The 17819-nt window shown below is 40.7% G+C and overlaps 1 protein-coding gene across 1 annotated transcript in view; it reads right to left on the bottom strand.

Moving 5' to 3' along the window:
• Positions 1-17819, bottom strand: part of F5 (coagulation factor V) — a 65716-nt gene that overhangs the window by 19055 nt on the left and 28842 nt on the right. The window contains exons 11-16 of the mRNA XM_090340490.1: positions 16885-17035; positions 13528-13740; positions 9093-11406; positions 6014-6191; positions 4347-4583; positions 1863-2070 (exon numbers count right to left, since the gene is read on the bottom strand). Coding sequence (XP_090196616.1) covers positions 1863-2070; positions 4347-4583; positions 6014-6191; positions 9093-11406; positions 13528-13740; positions 16885-17035 — 3301 coding nt within the window. The remainder of the gene's footprint in view (positions 1-1862; positions 2071-4346; positions 4584-6013; positions 6192-9092; positions 11407-13527; positions 13741-16884; positions 17036-17819) is intronic.

Raw genomic sequence — 17819 nt, 5'->3', positions numbered from 1 at the left:
TTTTTTTTTGTTGGTATGATTGTCCTTTTGCCTCCCTCTCTGCTTAGGTGTCTAGGAGTTTCAGCCTGTATCCACTTTCTTCTTAGTGAAATATGTTTTTGTTAGTAGTAGTGAATTTGACCTCATGATCCTTCTGCCTAAGATTCCCAAGTGTTGGAATTATAGGCATGTGCTAACATGCCCAGCTGAAATGCATAGTTTGTGTTTGTATGTGCATGTGCATGCATGTGTGTGTTAAAGCATTTCATAAACTTAATTGCCTAAAAATAGTTGTAATCATAGAACTTATCACTACTAAACATGTAACTGGAACAGAAAGGACATTATTTTCTCTTCTTAAAGAAATAGCTGTGGAATTTAAAGAATCAGGTAAGAGAATTTTTGTAAGGGGAGGAGGTAAGCTCATTTTAGTACCCTTAAAACTACAGGAGGCATAAATTTCTCAGTTTCTGCTTGAGAAACAGATCTCAGAAGAGTGAAAGTCTCTCAAATGATTATTAGGTCAGCATTGTTAAACTGATATATCAGGATGAACACTGTCAACAAAATAGGTGCTCAGTGAACACTGAGGACACCTTACAAAGGCCAGTCACTGAGTTAAGGGCTGAGAACTCAGAAGGTCTGCTTATCACACAGTAAGTCCTGATAAGTACTTACTTCACCAGTTACCAAATCTTAGGGATTTAGACTGCAATACATTGAGGATTGAAGCCATACTGGAAATATTTAATTCTTTAAGGAAATTAGGAAGCATGGCATGGAGGGTCCTCAGCAAGAATACAGATAGGAAGACAAGTTTGTCTGGTTTTGCAGCCTGGCCTTCACTGCTGGATTGAGTTTCTAAAACATGTACTTCCTGCTCTTTCCAGTAAGCAAATTGGCCAAGGAATAGAGAGGGTAGAAGAGGAGAAGAAAGGAGGGAATGAGAGAGGAAGAGAGGGGAGTGGAGATGGGGAAAGAGGAGAGGAGAGGAGATAGGACAGAGGGGAGGTAAGAGAAGGGAAGGAGAGAAGAGAAAAGAGAGAAGAGAGGAAAAGAGCTATGTTTGCTGTTTGTTGGATAGCTGTTTCTCAATCCATTTGGCTTAATAGAATCCTTTTAGTATTTGTATTTTTAAAATGTTTTGATCTTTTGTGATCAACAGAACCCATTCTTAGCAGGCAGGGGTTTAAAGCCTACATTTTCACTCAAAGGTAAAAAATAGAATAAAATGAGTATAGTACAAACATGTAAATGGTAGAAGAGGGAGAATATACCTACTTTGTCTTGATGGTGAGTAGAGGGTATCACTGCACTATTAGGTATAATGTCTTTCACTTTTTTATTTCCTTAGCCACTAGCCTCTTTTTCTTTCTATGACGCAAAAGCAGAAGTTTCCACTTACCTGGAACCTCAGAGCAACCACCTGCAGTCCCCAACCTCTGAAAACAAGGCTTTTCAGTCTTAATTTTTTTCTAATTTCTGCTCATTGTTCCTTTTGCTCTAGGACTGTTTGTTATCTAGTTGCCAATTTACAGGTCAAATACTTATGAATGGATTTCCAAATGGGGATATTTTCCCCGTTAATTTCTTGCCACTCTTTTTTACTACATGGCTGCCTAGTTCCTTCTTTTCTTGTCTTATAAATACTCTTATTTGAAAAAAGACACGAGTGACCCTTCCTTCTATAGAAAGGCAGCAGCTGCCTGTGATGCCCTGTCTGTGCTCCTTAGCATGCTGTGACACCAGGAATTTGAGTGTAGCTGAAGTTTCTGGTACCTCAGAAGTGCCTAGTGTCTACTTTTATGAAAAACTAAGGTCAGGAATGACTGTGACCCAGTGTGGTTCGATGCAGAGATTCAATCAAAGTCAGAGGAAAATACCATAAAACTCATGGGAGTTTTTTGCTTCTGAAGATTTGAGTTTCCAAGACCTTCGAGACTTTTCATAATACCAGCTCTTCTTCTCATCAAAGACCATAAAAAGTAAAACGAATTCTCGCATGTCCACAGCCATGTTGCTCTGCTTATGAAGTGTTCCTTTTCGGCAGACCAGAAGGGGTCCTATCAAGCCCGAGTGGATGTCTTTCTCCTGGAGGAGAACAAATTGTATATATTTTCCATTGCTAAGGATTTTCTTGCTTCTGACAATTACAGTTCTTATAGAACAAAAGACTTATCCATCCCCACAGGCTCTCAATTGGAGAATCTTCATAAAGAGATTTGTAAGTTTGAATATCTATTATTTCATCCTAGTTCATGCACATTCCCTTCATCTGATTATGTTCCCTTTTACACTAGTAATGATGATGATTTGATAACATAATGGATAGCACCTATACTGCGGTAAACACTTTGCCTCATGCATTTCACCTAATGCCAATAACTCTTCTAGTGGTTAAATGTAAATTAGTTCACTGTCCAGGTGCTTATCAAATGCCTACCATATACTACAAACTATTACCTCATTTTTTAGAACATTAGACACTGAGGCTGTGAAGGGTCAAGTCAATTTTCTATGATTACTTAGTAGGGACAGTAGGAATTTAAATCTAAGTCTAGGAGCTGGAGATGTAGCTCAGTGGTGGAACACATGCACAGAGGGTTGCAGTCTCTGGTAACACACACACACACACACGACTGATCTTTTACTGTGCTTTGAATGGAGGACTTTAAAAAACTTCACTGTATGAACTATGTTACATTTACCACATGCACCATAATATCTTGAACTACTTGAACATTGTAGACTGATAGATGAGTCTTAGTTTTTCAGCCTTTTATTGAGAGCTGCATCTGTAAATGTTTTTGACTTCACACCTGCTTCCATAAAGCCTGGGATGCAGCTAGCATTCAACACTTGAGGAGAAATATGCCCCAAACTGCGGGCCTGGGAATAAAAGGGATCCTCTAGCACTGGGGAACTAACTGTAGATGTCATGGCCTAGAAAACCAGCTCTGGCATACTCCAACGCCTCTCTCCACCTCCTTGCCTGAGCTCAAACCCACTCACAGAGGGTGTGGCACACAGTTCTGGTTAGGGTTGCCACATTGAAGCAAGAGGCAGCAGCATCCTGGGAAGACCTAGGTGGCTTGATCCAGGATGGGTGGGTACTTCCAGGAAACCTTGCAACTCCAGCCATGTGGGATTTCCTTCAGCACTGAGGTCCTGAGTTCCCCCAACAACCTAGGGACTCATTAGTCCTAGATATAGGCCTTGTTCTCTTGTTTGCTGAGACTTTATGCATAACTGGAGATCATCACTATGTGTGAATGCTTTTGACCCCACACCTGCTTCCACGAAGCATAAGAAGTAACCTGCATCCAACATCTGGGTAGAAGTCAGCCCCAAACCATGTGCCTGGAACAAAAGGGAGACTTCAACACTGGGTAACTCTCTATAGGTATCTTGGCCTAGAAACCAAGCATTGAATGGTGTGCTGGAGCCTTCACTGCCTGCTTGCCTGAGAAATAAGGTCTCCTGTGTTTTCTTGGGTGACCTTTTGACGCCTTGGCCACATCTACATGGGACTGCACTATAGAAATAACAAATGTCCCTGCCTCAGAGTGTGAAATGAGGGAGTCAGGTGTGTGTAGTAGGTAGCACATGGACACTGGTGTCCTTGCCTCTTCACCTCCCAGCAGCCTAAGCTCAGTCAGAAAGGCTGGGGGTGACTACAGTTTGTCTTTGTTCAAAAATCTCTTCATTCTTCCCTGGAGGAGTTGGATACAGGCTAGAATGTATCTGAATTTCTTCCTCCCAGAGAACACTGTATCCTCTTCCCTGTATTCCTATTCATCTTAGAACAGTGCTGACTGCTTGTCACATTGTTTATTAGCAAACAATAGATAACAAATTGCTTCTCTCCCTAGACTCAGCAGAGCAGAGAAAGAATTCCTTCTCTTGTCCCCAGTCTCATTATGTGACTTGTGCCTACATTGTTTGTTTAGGCCTCCTTCCATGTACTTTCCCAATCTCCTGAGGTGTAACACCAAAGTCTGGGTCCAGGCTATTAAAATATTTCGAATAAGCATCTTTCTCAGCAAATACAGGCACCCTAACTTGGGCACACCATTTATATAATCCTCCCTCTTCTTCACTGTACAAATATTTCTGTTCATGTCATCTAAAGCACTGCATGGGAACACCTTAGTTTGGGTACCAGTGATTAGAACCCTTCCACATCCCTTATGAAAACACAAGAAAAACTTTTAGCAAGAAATAAGCCAACCCTCGGTACAATTAATGTATGCAAATAAAGAAGAGAGTGAGAGAGAGGTGGATAGGCAAAGAGAAACAACCTAACCTTTATATTTGGTGCACTCAATAAGGTTAAGGGAACGACAACATTGGATGGAAGTACTTACTGGGTTCACTGCTGAGTAGTAGGCCCACACTCGACAGGCAGAACCTGAGTTCTCTGGCCCTGACCTCTCCGTGGCATGCCATACGTATGTGTAGCTACTGTTTGGCTGGACAGCATTGTCATCCTTAAACCACTCAGGGGAGTCATCTTCATAAGTCTTTCCTTCGGATGACTTTTCATAGGAAAGTCCATGGGTATGAAGAGAATATGGTCTGGATGCCAAGTTTTTAAAGCGAACCTAGAGAAAGAAATGATCTACAAATGAACTGACAAAACAAATGGTACTGAAAAATGGCAGCATTATTGGCTAAAAAAGGCAATTGTGAGATCAGAACTAACGCGTATTGAGGATTTGCCATTGTGAAATATATATAAAATTTCATCTAGTTTTCAAAATCATCCTTTGATGGTTTAAGTAGTTTACTATAGAAACACAAAAGTATGCATGTCTTTTGTCTTTAACTAAAGGACTTGGCATTATCTATTATTATGTACATGAAACGTCCTGCCAGAATTCAGGTGAAGGTCTGTTCCCTGCAGTGGTGTTGGAAGATGGTGGAACCTTTAGGAGGCGGGATGTGGTTGAAGTAAGTTAAGTCACTAGAACAAGTCCTTAGGGAATGAGATCTTGGGGCCACAGCCCCTCCCTCTCTAGATCGTTTTAGTTCCTAAACATCAAACATGAATGTCAGTGCTCCACCACACTTCCTACCATGTTCAGTCTTACTGCAGGTTGAACAACAAGAGATCAAAGGGACTATTGTCTGTAACTTCTGAAACAGTCATAATAATTTTTTTCCTCCTCTAAGTTATTTAGGTCAGATATTTTGTCACAGAAAAAAAAAGCAACACATATCCCTCTTTTTTTCTTTTCTTTTTTCTTTTTTTTGGGATCAGTCGTGGGGCTTGAACTCTGGGCCTGGGCACTGTTCCTGAGCTCTTCAGTTCAAGGCTATCGCCCTACCCTAGGGTTTGGGCATTGTTCTTGAGCTCTTTAGCTCAAAGCTACTGCTCTACCTCTGAGCCACAGCACCACTTCTGGTTTTCTAGTGGTTAATTGGAGGTAAGAGTCTCATGGACTTTAGTGCCCAGCTGGCTTTGAACCATGATCCTCAGATCTCAGGATTACAGGCATGAGCCACCATGCCCAGCATCTTTCTTTTCCTTCCTTCCTTCCTTCCTTCCCTTTCTTTCTTCCTTCCTTTCTTTTCTTTCTTTCTTTATCTCTCTCTCTCTCTCTTTCTTTCTTTCTTTCTTTCTTTCTTTCTTTCTTTCTTTCTTTCTTTCTTTCTTTCTTTCTTTCTTTCTTTGTGATAGTGGTTTCTCTATGTTGTCCACTCTGATCTCTAACTCCTGGACTCAAGTAAAGCCTTTTTTTTCAGTGTTGGAAACTGAATAATGTGCAGTCTTCTCTAAATTATTCAGTTTCCAGCACTAAAAAAAACCAAAAAAACAAAAACAAAAAACAAAGAAATGGGAGCTCATTTTCTTCTGTCATGAAGAGTGTCAAATGACTTGAGCAATCAGACTTTTGAAATAAATGTAATTATTTGTTAACTCTGAACAATAATTCACCTATAATTTTTTTTGGTCACCTTCACCTGAGCAATCTCTGGTACTTGTGGGAATTCCTTGGATAACTTTATTAGGGCATAAACTATGACGTACTTGGATAACATCGTCCACTTCTGCTCTAATAATGGGGCCAAGAATGCCGAGGTGCTCCTCATACTCCCCCTGGGGATCCCGTCTGGTAAAAGTGCTGTCGAGGTACTTTCGGAAAACAACTTTCCTGTATGTGGTGTCTTCTGGAATGACATCAGTGTCGTCATCAAGGTCCACCTCTCTGAAACAATGACATTAGAAGACATTAAAGAGGCCTCAAAAAAAAAATTAGGGCATTTTCCTGATTTCCAAACATAGGATCCAGCATAGGATCTTTAATAAGTGGTGCAGGGATGAACTAGTGAATGTATATGTGAAGGAAGAGACTCGCCACTGAACTTCCAGCCTATGTATCATTTCTTCAGGAAATCTTCCTAGGATTCTTTGGACCAGGTCAAGTTATTTGTATCATGCCTTTTGTTTCCACTGCACAATTATGGTTTTTACATGGTAAGTTCTTGCAATTGTATATTCCTATATGGCAAGTTATATATGTTTTATCTGTGAGATTTTTCCATTTCTGTCTTATACCACCACTGAGGTGTAAGCCCTGTGAGGTAGTATTATGTTTAGTTAGCTCATAATATTTTTCTAATGTGGAACCTAAAAACAAACTCTCAGAAGCAGAGAGTAGGATGGTGGTTACTAATGGCTTTGAGGGAACAAATGGTATAGGAAAGATATAAACCAACGGATATAAAACTTCAGTTAAATGCAAGGACAACTTGGTTACAACTTGGTAACTATAATTAAAATTAGAGATCTACAGTCTCGAAAACTGGCAAGAAAGTAGATGTTTTTTAAGTGTGTGGCCATCACAAAAATAAATATTGAGATAATGCATATGCTAACTAGCTTGAATCAGACATTTCACAATTTTCATATATTTGACACCATCAGTATTTACAAATAAAAAAAACTGTGGTATACACATCTTATGGAATAGTACTTAAAAGAAAAATGAGTGATGGTGTATGCATGAAAGGGCTGGCTGAGTGCATTGGGTGAAAAAAAATGCCAATCTTGCTTGATTTCATTTATATAATATTCCTGAAATGACCAAATGATAGAAACAGAGACCACAGCAGTGGTTGGCATGAGAAGAAGAGGAAGGTGATAGGAGTGACTAGAAAAGGTAACTAGGCTTTTCATGGTGATGGAAATGTTCTTGACTAATAGTATTCTGCAAGATATTGGCAGGGTAAAAATGTGATAATGCACATAAGGAATCTCTCTGCATTTCTTGCAACTGAAAAATTATCTCAAAATAAAAGGGCCAATTAAAATACAAATATTGCACATTATTCTCTGTGTAGCTCATCACCTCCGTCCAAAGCACATGAGAATAAGCCAGATCTTCACCTTTAAAACTCATAATACTCCTGCTATATTCCATGAACTATCAACAGAGATGAATTTTTTTTTGGAGGTGGTACTGGGATTTAAACTGAGGATCTCACCTTTGCCTAGAGATCCTCAGTGGCTCTACCATTTAAGTTATGATGCCCCCAAGCATAATTATTTTTTTTCTGATAGGTCTCCAACATTTTGTTCTAGCTGGCTTTGGACTACAATCCTCTAGATTTCCAAGTAGACAGGACTATAGGCCAACATGGAATTTTATTCTGCCTTCCTTCTAGTCTTTCTCCCCTATTAACCTCATCCATTCTAGAGAGACTAAGCTTAGTGTGCAATCTCATAGAACACAGGGGAGATGAGAAAACAACTTTGCCATAAAAACTGAATGTCAGAGTAGGGCTGGGAGTTTGGCCTAGTGGTAGAGTGCTTACCTAGCATGCACAAGGACCAGGGTTTGATTCCTGGGTACCACATACATAGAAAAAGCTGGAAGAGGTAGAGCTCTATCCTTGAGAAAGCCCAAGGATAGTGCTCAGGCCCTGATCTCAAGCCCCAGAACTGACCAAAAAATTTTTTTTAAAAGCTGGGTGCAGGGGCTGGGAATTTGGCCTAGTGGTAGAGTGCTTGCCTAGCATGAACGAAGGCCTGGGTTCAATTCCTCGGTACCACGCATATAGAAAAGGGCTGGGAGTGGTGCTGTGGCTCAAGTGGTAGAGCACTAGCCTAGAGAAAAGTCCAAGGACAGTGCTCAGGCCCTGAGTTCAAGCCCCATGACTGGCAGAAAAAAAAAAGCTGGTACAGGACTAGAGTAAGCCATGATATTTTTGAAAGAATGTGTTCCATCTCTTGCCACTCTGAATAGATATTATACTTTATGCCCCCTGAGACCTTGCTTAGAATTCTCAGATATCCAGTTGTTCTCATGCATTTAAGTAGGAAGTCATGGAGAAAATATTTTAAACAAGAATCCTAACATGGAACGAAACGCTAGTGGAAAAAAGTCACATCACACATTCTGTCTGGCTACTCTCAATACATGTTAGTTTTTGGTGAATTAATGTAACAACTTTTACGAGAACTGTAGACTGTTTATAGAAAGCAAATGAATAATTAACTACCATGTTGCATCCACAATTGACTGATTCTTGCTCATTTTCTCCTCTCTCTTCTATCGTCATCCTAGAACACATAGCTGAGCCCAGTGTGGCTTTCTACATGTAAGCAATACTAACTAGAATATTATCTTAAACATAAGAAAGCATGTGTTGGAAAGTATCTTAAATTTAAAAATGATTTTTTTCACATAATCTGTACTGTAAACAAATGTGAAAAGGAGATATTTACATTATAATTTGGATTTGAAACTGACTTCCATTAAGGCATATTAATTAGATGATCACTAGAGATAAGCTAAGCTCCATATTGGAGCAAGAAAGAGTATAAGAACTTGTGGGAAGGGAATGAGAGACAGGAATCTCTTATACCCATAGCACACAAGAGACTGCTCAGTAATTCCTGTTACATTTTTTAGGTGCCTTCTAAAACCATGGAGTCAGTTTTCAGAATTGACACAGGAAATACTATGGGCCAAGCTGAAATAGGAAAACCAACCTATATTGTACATAATTCACTAAAAATTATTTCCCAGGACTATTTTTGGGTACTTTTCCTCAACAGTAATGGGGAAACAAGACTTAAAGAAAAAAGAGAAAACTAGCCAAACCTTTCTGCAAATTTTGAATAATCCCAGGATATTTCTTCAGCTGCAATATAATAATACTTCTTGTTCCCTGAATTGCTGCGGAGGTACCATGCTGCAATGTTGTCAGGATCCCTAAAGGATGAAGTATCTGCCCTGGTATCAGTTTTGTAGGGGTTGTCATAGCCCACATAATACTCAGCATAGTCGTCACCACTCTCGTAATCATCCCTTGGAATGATCTCGATGTAATCTCCATCATCTCTGCTGAAGCCCACCACAACAAGTGGGTTCAGTTCCTTTGGTATGAGAGTGTCATTGAGTGTTGGAGATGGCATGTGAATAAGGTCTAGATAGGGAAATGTTTGATTAAAATCTGAATGAGGGAGAGGTTGACTAGATTCAGAAGAGTGGAATGTCTGACTGTGGTCAGGAGGAAGTGTTTCATTGTTATCAGGAGAAAGAGTTGTTTGACTGATGTTTTGAGAGTCAGTCAGCTGGCCAAGATCTGAGGACAGGGATGTCTGGCTGAGGTCTGGGGAGAGGGCTGTCTGGCCGAGGTCTGAGGAGAGGGCTGTCTGGCCGAGGTCTGGGGAGAGGGCTATCTGGCCTGGATCTGAGGACAGAGTTATCTGACTGAGGTCTAGAGATGGGGATATCTGGCTGAAGTCGGGGGGTAGGACTGTCTGGCTAAAATCTGGGGACAGAGCCATCTGGCCCAGGTCTGGGGACAGGAACATCTGTCCATGGCCTGGGGAGATGGTGGTCTGGCCAAGGTCTGGGGAGGAGGTTGTTTGGCTGAGGTCTGGAGCAGGGGAGGTCTGATGCTGATGTAAAGGGATGGATGGCGGATCAAGCTCTTCCAGGAAAGTCTGCCAGACTTCATGTTCTGAGGGAGGGGTGGTTTGACTAATGTCTTCAGAAAAGAACTCATGGCCTAGGTCATAATCAAGCATCTGGCTGGACTCTGAAGGATAGGCTCTATAGTTGGGATCCGTAGTAGAGTATGCTTGATCAGAGTCTTGAATGGGAAATGTTTGATAACCCTCCTCTGGGGCCACTGTGTGATCAAGATCAGGAGGGGAGGAGTTTGTCTGACTAGTGCCATTTAGGAGCTTTTGATTATGATTAGCAACCAGTGCTATCAAGCTGAGATTCCTGAAGGGGAATGTCTGATTGAAGTCTGTGGGAAGAGATGTTTCATTGGCTACAGGCAGTAATGAGTGGTTGAGTCTCTTGTCTGAGACTGTGGTGTAGGAATCTCCTTTTAGGGGGTGAAAACCCCTGGGAGACAGAGGAACATGGTATGTAAGCTTCTTTTTCTTTTTCCGTGTTCTGATTAAAAATTGTCTGTTCATTAAGTCACTATTTCCTCTATGCTTTGTGGCTTGAATCATATTTCTCCGCTTATATCTAGCTCGAGTGAAGTTTGGGTGGTTACTATGATGTTCTGGCTTCTCTGTAGGTGGGATGCTTTCTTCTGAAGTCTTTGAGTTCAGTGTATCAACAGCCGTGTCTTCATCAGTATCTTGGATTATTTCATAGCTTCCTTTTTCAGAAGCCAGATACCATTTCTCATCCTTCCACTGGCTCATTCTAGAAGAAGTGTTATTTTGGTTTGAATGTTTCCCAATTTTATGCACTGGTAATTTCATCCAGGAGAAACCATGCTTTGCTACTTGGTGACTTTCTGCCTTGGGTACTTTACGTTTAGCATGTTCTTGGCTTCTGAATCCTTTTGTACCAAATGAAAGTAGATATATCCCTGTGTCATCTGGCTGCAGAGGGTCTTCTCTATGGTCTTCAGAATACAGGCTGGAATGCTCTTCTGTGGAAGGGTTGAGAACTGAATTCTTGTTGAAGCCGATGAGGTGTCCTAGGGTGCTGACAGATGAAGTGGCTTCTGGGTGGGGAATAGTTTTCTGAGGCTCTGTGAGGTTATCAACAGTGGGCCTACTACTAATGTTTGTTAGGAAAGAAGAATTTGAGTCAGTAGCTATTTCTGTGCTTGGAGAAAACTCAGAGCTGTTTTCTAGGGCAAGTGCAGTAAGATTGAATTCATCTTCTTCCCCATTCAATGATGAATTCCTGAATGACCTAATTCCTAATGCTGACGCCAGTTCATTCTGGTAATCATATTCATCAGTATCCTCTTCTTGTTCATTTTCTATGGTGTAGCGCATTGTCCGGGTCTCTGTGGCTGTAGGCTCTACAGGTTTATAAATCTCGTATGAGTCATCATCATCATCATCATTCCGGATACATTTAACATCCCTGAATCTCAGACTTAGGTTTTTGCTTCTTGGACTAGAATTCATGGTAGTTATCATCCAAGTTCCTTTACAAGAGACACAGAAGACAAATGTTAGAAGTCAAGGAAAAGACATTAGGAAAGCGGTATCCAAAAGATTTTCTACTGGGCTTTAGAAATATATATCTATCTGTGCTATGTGGACTATTGCTAATTGGTAAACTAAAAACTGAGAATAAAATATTTAAGTAGTTTTGTTTTTCTTAAAAGTTTGACTATGCTGTGATACATTAAGCACATAACCAGACATGGTTTTCTTCTTTTATTAATTTTTTTATTTCAATGTATAGAGGGGTTACAGTAATATTCACCAGATAGAGGGTGCATTACTTCTCACACATTGATATCCCTTCTTATGTTTTTGTCCCCATTTCCCTCCTCTACCCCCTCCCTTCATTTTTTCTCTCCTATTTCAAATAAACAAGTAAACATCTATATAATATACTAGGTAACAAAGTGGGATACTGTAACAATATGAGATTAACAAAAGGGCAACACAAGAGAAGGCATGGCTTTCATTTAGAATATAGTCTAAATGTAGGAATTAAGGAGAATGTCTTTTGCACACATTGTCAAGCATATTTTGGAAGATGTGGGAAAAGGGTTGAATCACAAATAAGACATTAAATACCATAAACAGCTCATTAGCTATATACCTTGTTTGAGAGTTGGAGCTAGAGGGTGATGACAAATATACTCCCAACTAAATATTTAGATCTTTAAGATATATATATATATATATATACATATATATATATAATTTAGATGGGGTCAATGCAGATTTGAGTATTTGAAATGGTATTAATTACTAACTTGCTAAGATTTCCTAGGAAGTCTCCAACACCTCTAACTTGTTGAATGGCCAAAGCAATTCTGTCAATTGATGTATTTTGTATGAATATGTGTGTACCAGGATTAGGGGCTTGAACTTAAGACCTCATACTCACTTGATCATTCTCTCTCTCTCTCTCTCTCTCTCTCTCTCTCTCTCTCTCTCTCTCTCTCTCTCTCTCTCTCTCTCTGTCTCTCTGTCTCTGTCTCTGTCTCTCTCTCTCTGTCTCTCTGTCTCTGTCTCTGTCTCTCTGTCTCTCTGTCTCTCTCTGTCTCTCTGTCTCTGTCTCTGTCTCTGTCTCTGTCTCTGTCTCTCTCTCTCTCTCTCTCTCTCTCTCTTCCCCCCTTCTCTTCTCCCTCCCTCCCTCCCCCCCTCTCTTTCTCTTGATCCAAGACTAGAAGTTGATCTTAGTACTTGCTGCTTTCACTCATTGGCTAATTATCTAAATAAGCCATGCCTTCAATGCTTCATGAGCTTTTCTTTTTTAATGCCTCGGGGCTAGAATTTTACCACTTGAACCATACCTCCACTTCCAGCTTTATTGTGACTAACCAGAGAAAAGAATCTCACAGACTTTTCTGCTTGGGCTGGCTTTGAACCATAGTTCTCAGATCTCAGCCTCCTGATTAGCTGGGATTGTAGGTATGAGCTACATATGCCCTCCACTACAGTGTTTTCCAGGTGAATAATTTGAGGCTTGTTGAGGCTAAATAACTGCAGGGTTACTAGAGATCGAGTGGTAGGGAAGGATTTGAACTATGTCTGATGAGTGTTCACTCTAGCATGAATAGCTGTCTTAAAAAACTGAGAGTGTTTCAAGCAAAGACATAGACATTTTCCATTCATGCACCGTCTTCAAGGATATGCCTTATCTTTCTGCTATGACAGGTCTTGACTTCCCATTTGGTTCAGAATTGTATATATGAGACCCATATGAAAGAATGAGACCCATGGAAGTCAACAGTTTCCCAAACTGAAGTCCTAAGTTGTAGTGAAAGGAAGCCTACAAAGTACCAGGGAGATGTACCAGGAACAGGTGGTTGTCTGAAGAATTTGGAGACCAGTGGTTCAAAGCTAGCTTCTTCTCCAAGTATCAACCTTCTTTTTTTTTTTTTGCTGGTCCTGGGCTTGAGCTCAGGGCCTGAGCCCTGTCCTTGGACTTTCTCAAGGCTAGAGCTCTACCTCTTGAGCCTCAGCACCACTTCCGGCTTTTTTCTATGTATGTGGTACCGAGGAATCGAACCCGTGTCTTCGTGCATGCTAGGCAAGCACTCTACCACTAGGTCAAACTCCCGGGCAAGTGTCAACTTTCTTACCAAGGTTATCCATTGTGACTGTCACGGATTCTCCATGCATGGGGAAGAGAGCCAAGGTGTCCTCATGCCTTTTTCCATAGATGAATGAGTGTCCAGTGAAATGAATGGTCAAAATATCATCCTGAGTCCCCACACTGCAGAAGTGCCACTGGACAGTGTCATCAAAGCAGAATCCTAAGGTAGACATGCTCTCAGGCACATAGCCATTGATAGCTGAAAGGTAAGATATATTAGTATGCCAGGTGTCTGCCAATGAAAGGGCATGTGTCTAATTAAATCCAAGACAAATGTCCTAGTGTTCGTTTGGTTGTGTCAAAGCAGTGAATATCCAAGATAAGTGTCATGTGACCAGAAGATCAAATTCAGACTCCTCAAATTAGAGCATATCCTCTTTAGCTGAGCGAGACATGTTGGAATAGAAACAAAGCCTTTCATTTATATTGATTTATTCATTATTTTGACAGATTTATAGTAACATTTTGAGCTTTAAAGTCTACCTTTAAGGATATTCTGAAGATCAACATAGAATAGTAAGCAGAACAGTTATAGATGGAAGAAAAGAATACCATAAAAAATTCATCTTCTTGACATACTAGTCTCTGAGAAGAATGAGTCCCCCTTAAAGGGGAGCTTATTTAGAAGATTCTGTTATTTTCATGGATATCTATTGTCATTTATGGATATCTATTGTTTTATGGGGCCGGGAGTTTGACCTAGTGGTAGAGTGCTTGCCTAGCATGTACGAAGACCCGGGTTCGATTCCTTGGTACCACATACATAAAAAAAGCTGGAAATGGTGCTGAGGCTCAAGTGGTAGAGCTCTAGCCTTGAGAAAGTCCAAGGACAGTGCTTAGGCAGCCCTGAGCTCAAGCCCAGGACTGGCAAAAAAAAAAAAAGTATACTGTTTTATGCAACATCTCTATTTCTGGATGTACTAATCTGTACTGATGTGTAATCATATCAAAGCTGTGCTAATTTATAGTCAAATCAAAGAAATGACTTTTATGAGAACAGAGCCCACATCTACTTGGGATGCTTTTGTACCTCTAGTACTAGAACAGGGCCAGGCACCCACTAAGTTTTTAAAGTGAGCACCTAACATACTTTCATGTATTCAGTTGCACCTCATTCTAGAAGTATATATTGGTTGGACAGTATATTGTTATTCCATCTATTCTATATGACCATTGGCTATCAGTGGCCATTGAACTCTTATTTTCTTGCAGGGATAGGGATTAATGTTGGGGGCCGAGTAACGCCATTCTAATAACTTTCTGCTGAGACCTGTAGTAGGGGTAAACAAGTGGACCTCTTTATCCTGCCCACCTGTTGTGCTGATAGGCTCTCACACCCAATATAAGGAGGGGAGTTTTGGAGAGAGAGAGAGATCTTCCTGCCTTAATGAAGCTGCGTGGCATTTCTGTTCGTGCTCCGGAGAAGCAAGGCTGAGTGCGGGAGGACAGTGGGCCCTCTCCTCTCGCGGCTTGGACTGGTTGGGGTGTGTTTTTCCCATCCCTCCTCAAGAGGAACTGGGGATGAAGGACCCCGACAATTAAACCAAGAGCCTCATGCATGCTAGGTAAGCACTCTTCCACTGAGCTATATACTCTTAGTCCTTTTTTTTTTTTTTGGCCAGTCCTGGGCTTGAGCTCAGGGTCTGAGCACTGTCCTTGGGCTTTTCTCAAGGCTAGTATTCTACCCTGAGGCACTGCACCACTTCTGGCTTTTTCTATGTATGTGGTACTGAGGAATCGAACCAGGGTCTTCGTGCATGCTAGGCAGGCACTCTTACCACTAGGCCAAACTCCCGGCCCCTCTTAGTCTTTTCAAGCACTTGATAATGTGAATAGACTAAATTGATATGTAGCATAAAAATGAAGTCATATTGGATTGAAAATCTGAGTAATAAAGTAAATCATTAAATTTTCTATTGATTACAGTTAAAGTGATATATAAAATATTAGGTTGAGTAAAGCACATTAAATTTACTTCATTAATTATTTTCCTTTTTTCTCTTTCTTTCTTGCTTTCTTTCTTTCTTTGTTTTTTGTGTTTTTGGTGGATCATGGGGCTTGAACTCTGGGCCTGGGCACTGTCCTTGAGCTCTTCAGCTCAAGGCTACCACCATACCCTTGAGCCACAGCCCCACTTCCAATTTTCTAGTGATTAATTGAATTTGTGGAGCTTTGTAGTGCCCTGGCTGGCTTTGAACCGAGATCCTCAGATCTCAGCCTACTGAGTGGCTCATGTCTGTAACACTAGCTATAACACCTGGCTTATTTTCCTTATTCTTATGCCAGTACTAGGGCTTCAACTCAGGGCCTTACACTCTTGCATGGCTTTTTCTCTTATGGGTAGTACTCTGCCACAGGAGCCATATCCCCAGTTCTGGCTTTTTACTGGAGAGAAGAGTTTGTCTGCTTGGCTGACTTCAGACTTGCATTCTCAAATACTAGTCTCCTGAATAGCTAGGATTATGATGTGAGCCACGGGCACTCAGCTCTCAATTTTTTTAATATAACTTCCAGAAAAAGTTTACATATATAGCTAGTATGTAATTTCTGATGCAAAGCACTGACAGATTCACTGCTGAAATGAAATTATGCAAGAAATATGAGAATAGCTAGTTCCTTGTTTGTCATGGCACTTGTCACTTCTGATGATTTTTGATGCTCAATCATCTGAAGTTATATGAACAGAGGATGGAGAAATAATCATCGATATGATTATTTGTCATAAAAGGGATTAAGTTCACTTATGACTCAGGAACAGTAGAAGAGATCCTGGCTGATGAGGGAGAAATTTACTTCTAGCCTCTTCAGTGAAATTTCTGTTTGACTTCCTGTTTGCAATGAACTTTGGAACTGAAAAAAGCATCTGCATTCTGAGTCAGGGAATTTCTTCTCTTCTGAGCTTCTTACTACTTCACACTTTTTTCTGCATTGCCTTTCCAAGATTTTTGGGTCCCCAGACTCACTTGGCTTTAGTTTGGGTTGCATATCTTGTCTCTGCCTTGATCTTGAATGAATAGTATTCACCCTGTACAAATCTAAAATCTCCAGTGCACTGATCAAGACTGTAACATGCTCTGCACCCAGCCCTTCCCCTACATACATTGAGAGTAGGAGACCAAGCAGACTCAAAGAATAAGCTGCCAACTCCCTTGCTTAAAAGTTAATAAACCTTGGTTGTTTTTAATTTTACTTAATGATTTCACCAACAAGTCCTTGAATTGGAAGTGAAGATAAGAGAACTGCTCTTGAGTGATGGTACCTCATCTCTCCTCTGCTTCTAGGCACAACCAATCTTCAAACATAGGAATGAAAACAAAATGAACAGAAATGGTCTCTAACTTACTGCTCATAATGTTTGATTGGTAAAACTTTGGATCATCACGTTTCACCTCATCAGGATTTTCACAAAATTTGTTGATGTTGTCCTCAACATACCAGCTCTTGTTCTCATCAAACACAGCAAACACAGCCAGCTGCTCGATGTCTGCTGCCCTCTGGAGGATGAAAAGGCTTTAGTCAGTGACCAATGCTCCAGCTGACGTCCTAGTTCTCAGACATTGTCCACCAGGGGCCACTGAAACCATAATACAGGCATCTATGGAAGCATTTGTCAGAGCTACAGCTAATATGCAAAAGCAAACAGGTCAGAACAGGAAATTCAGACACTAACACATCCCAAAGGCTAAAATTCCCATTTCACCATAGTAATAGTAGTTACAGTTCCAAGCAGTTGCAAAGAATATACAGAATGTTATAACAGGAGCTCCTTCCATCTCCTTTGCTTTGTTTCTTATACTACCTCAATAAATCATGATCTTAGAAATATTCAGTTCGGATTTTTCTACATGCCTTGAGATAGAACTCATTGATCATAATAGCCTAAGTGGGGATTTTAGGTTAATAATAACAGGATTATTGATCTTCAGTGATGAAAAACTCATTCTTTGGGGTAATTAGTCTCATTGCAGAAAGGCCATTGTTTGGCCCCAACTTCACTGGAAGTCATCTTCAACTGCTGGGAGCCTCTCCTCCTCCTCTTCCTTCGTCTTCCCCTCCTCCTCCTCTCCTTCTACTTCTTTCTCTCCCTCTCCCTCTCTTGAGAGTCTCTGAGAGTCCCCAAGATCAATATAGAAATTTACATTTTTAGCAGATGGTGTCTCACAGACTCCTCCCCCGCCCCTCCACACTCCATAGCCCTGTTCTCAATTTTTGACAGAAGTATTACCTGTTTGATAAAAGGAAAAATCAGGAGATGTTAAATAACTTCCTCAACATAGC

This window comes from Megascapheus bottae, chromosome 10 (genome assembly GCF_031878675.1).
Source record: "Megascapheus bottae isolate mThoBot1 chromosome 10, mThoBot2.hap1, whole genome shotgun sequence".
In the NCBI taxonomy this organism is placed as follows: Eukaryota; Metazoa; Chordata; class Mammalia; order Rodentia; family Geomyidae; genus Megascapheus; species Megascapheus bottae.
The sequence above is the reverse complement of the archived record's forward strand: the minus strand, read 5'-3'. Positions and strand labels throughout refer to the sequence as shown.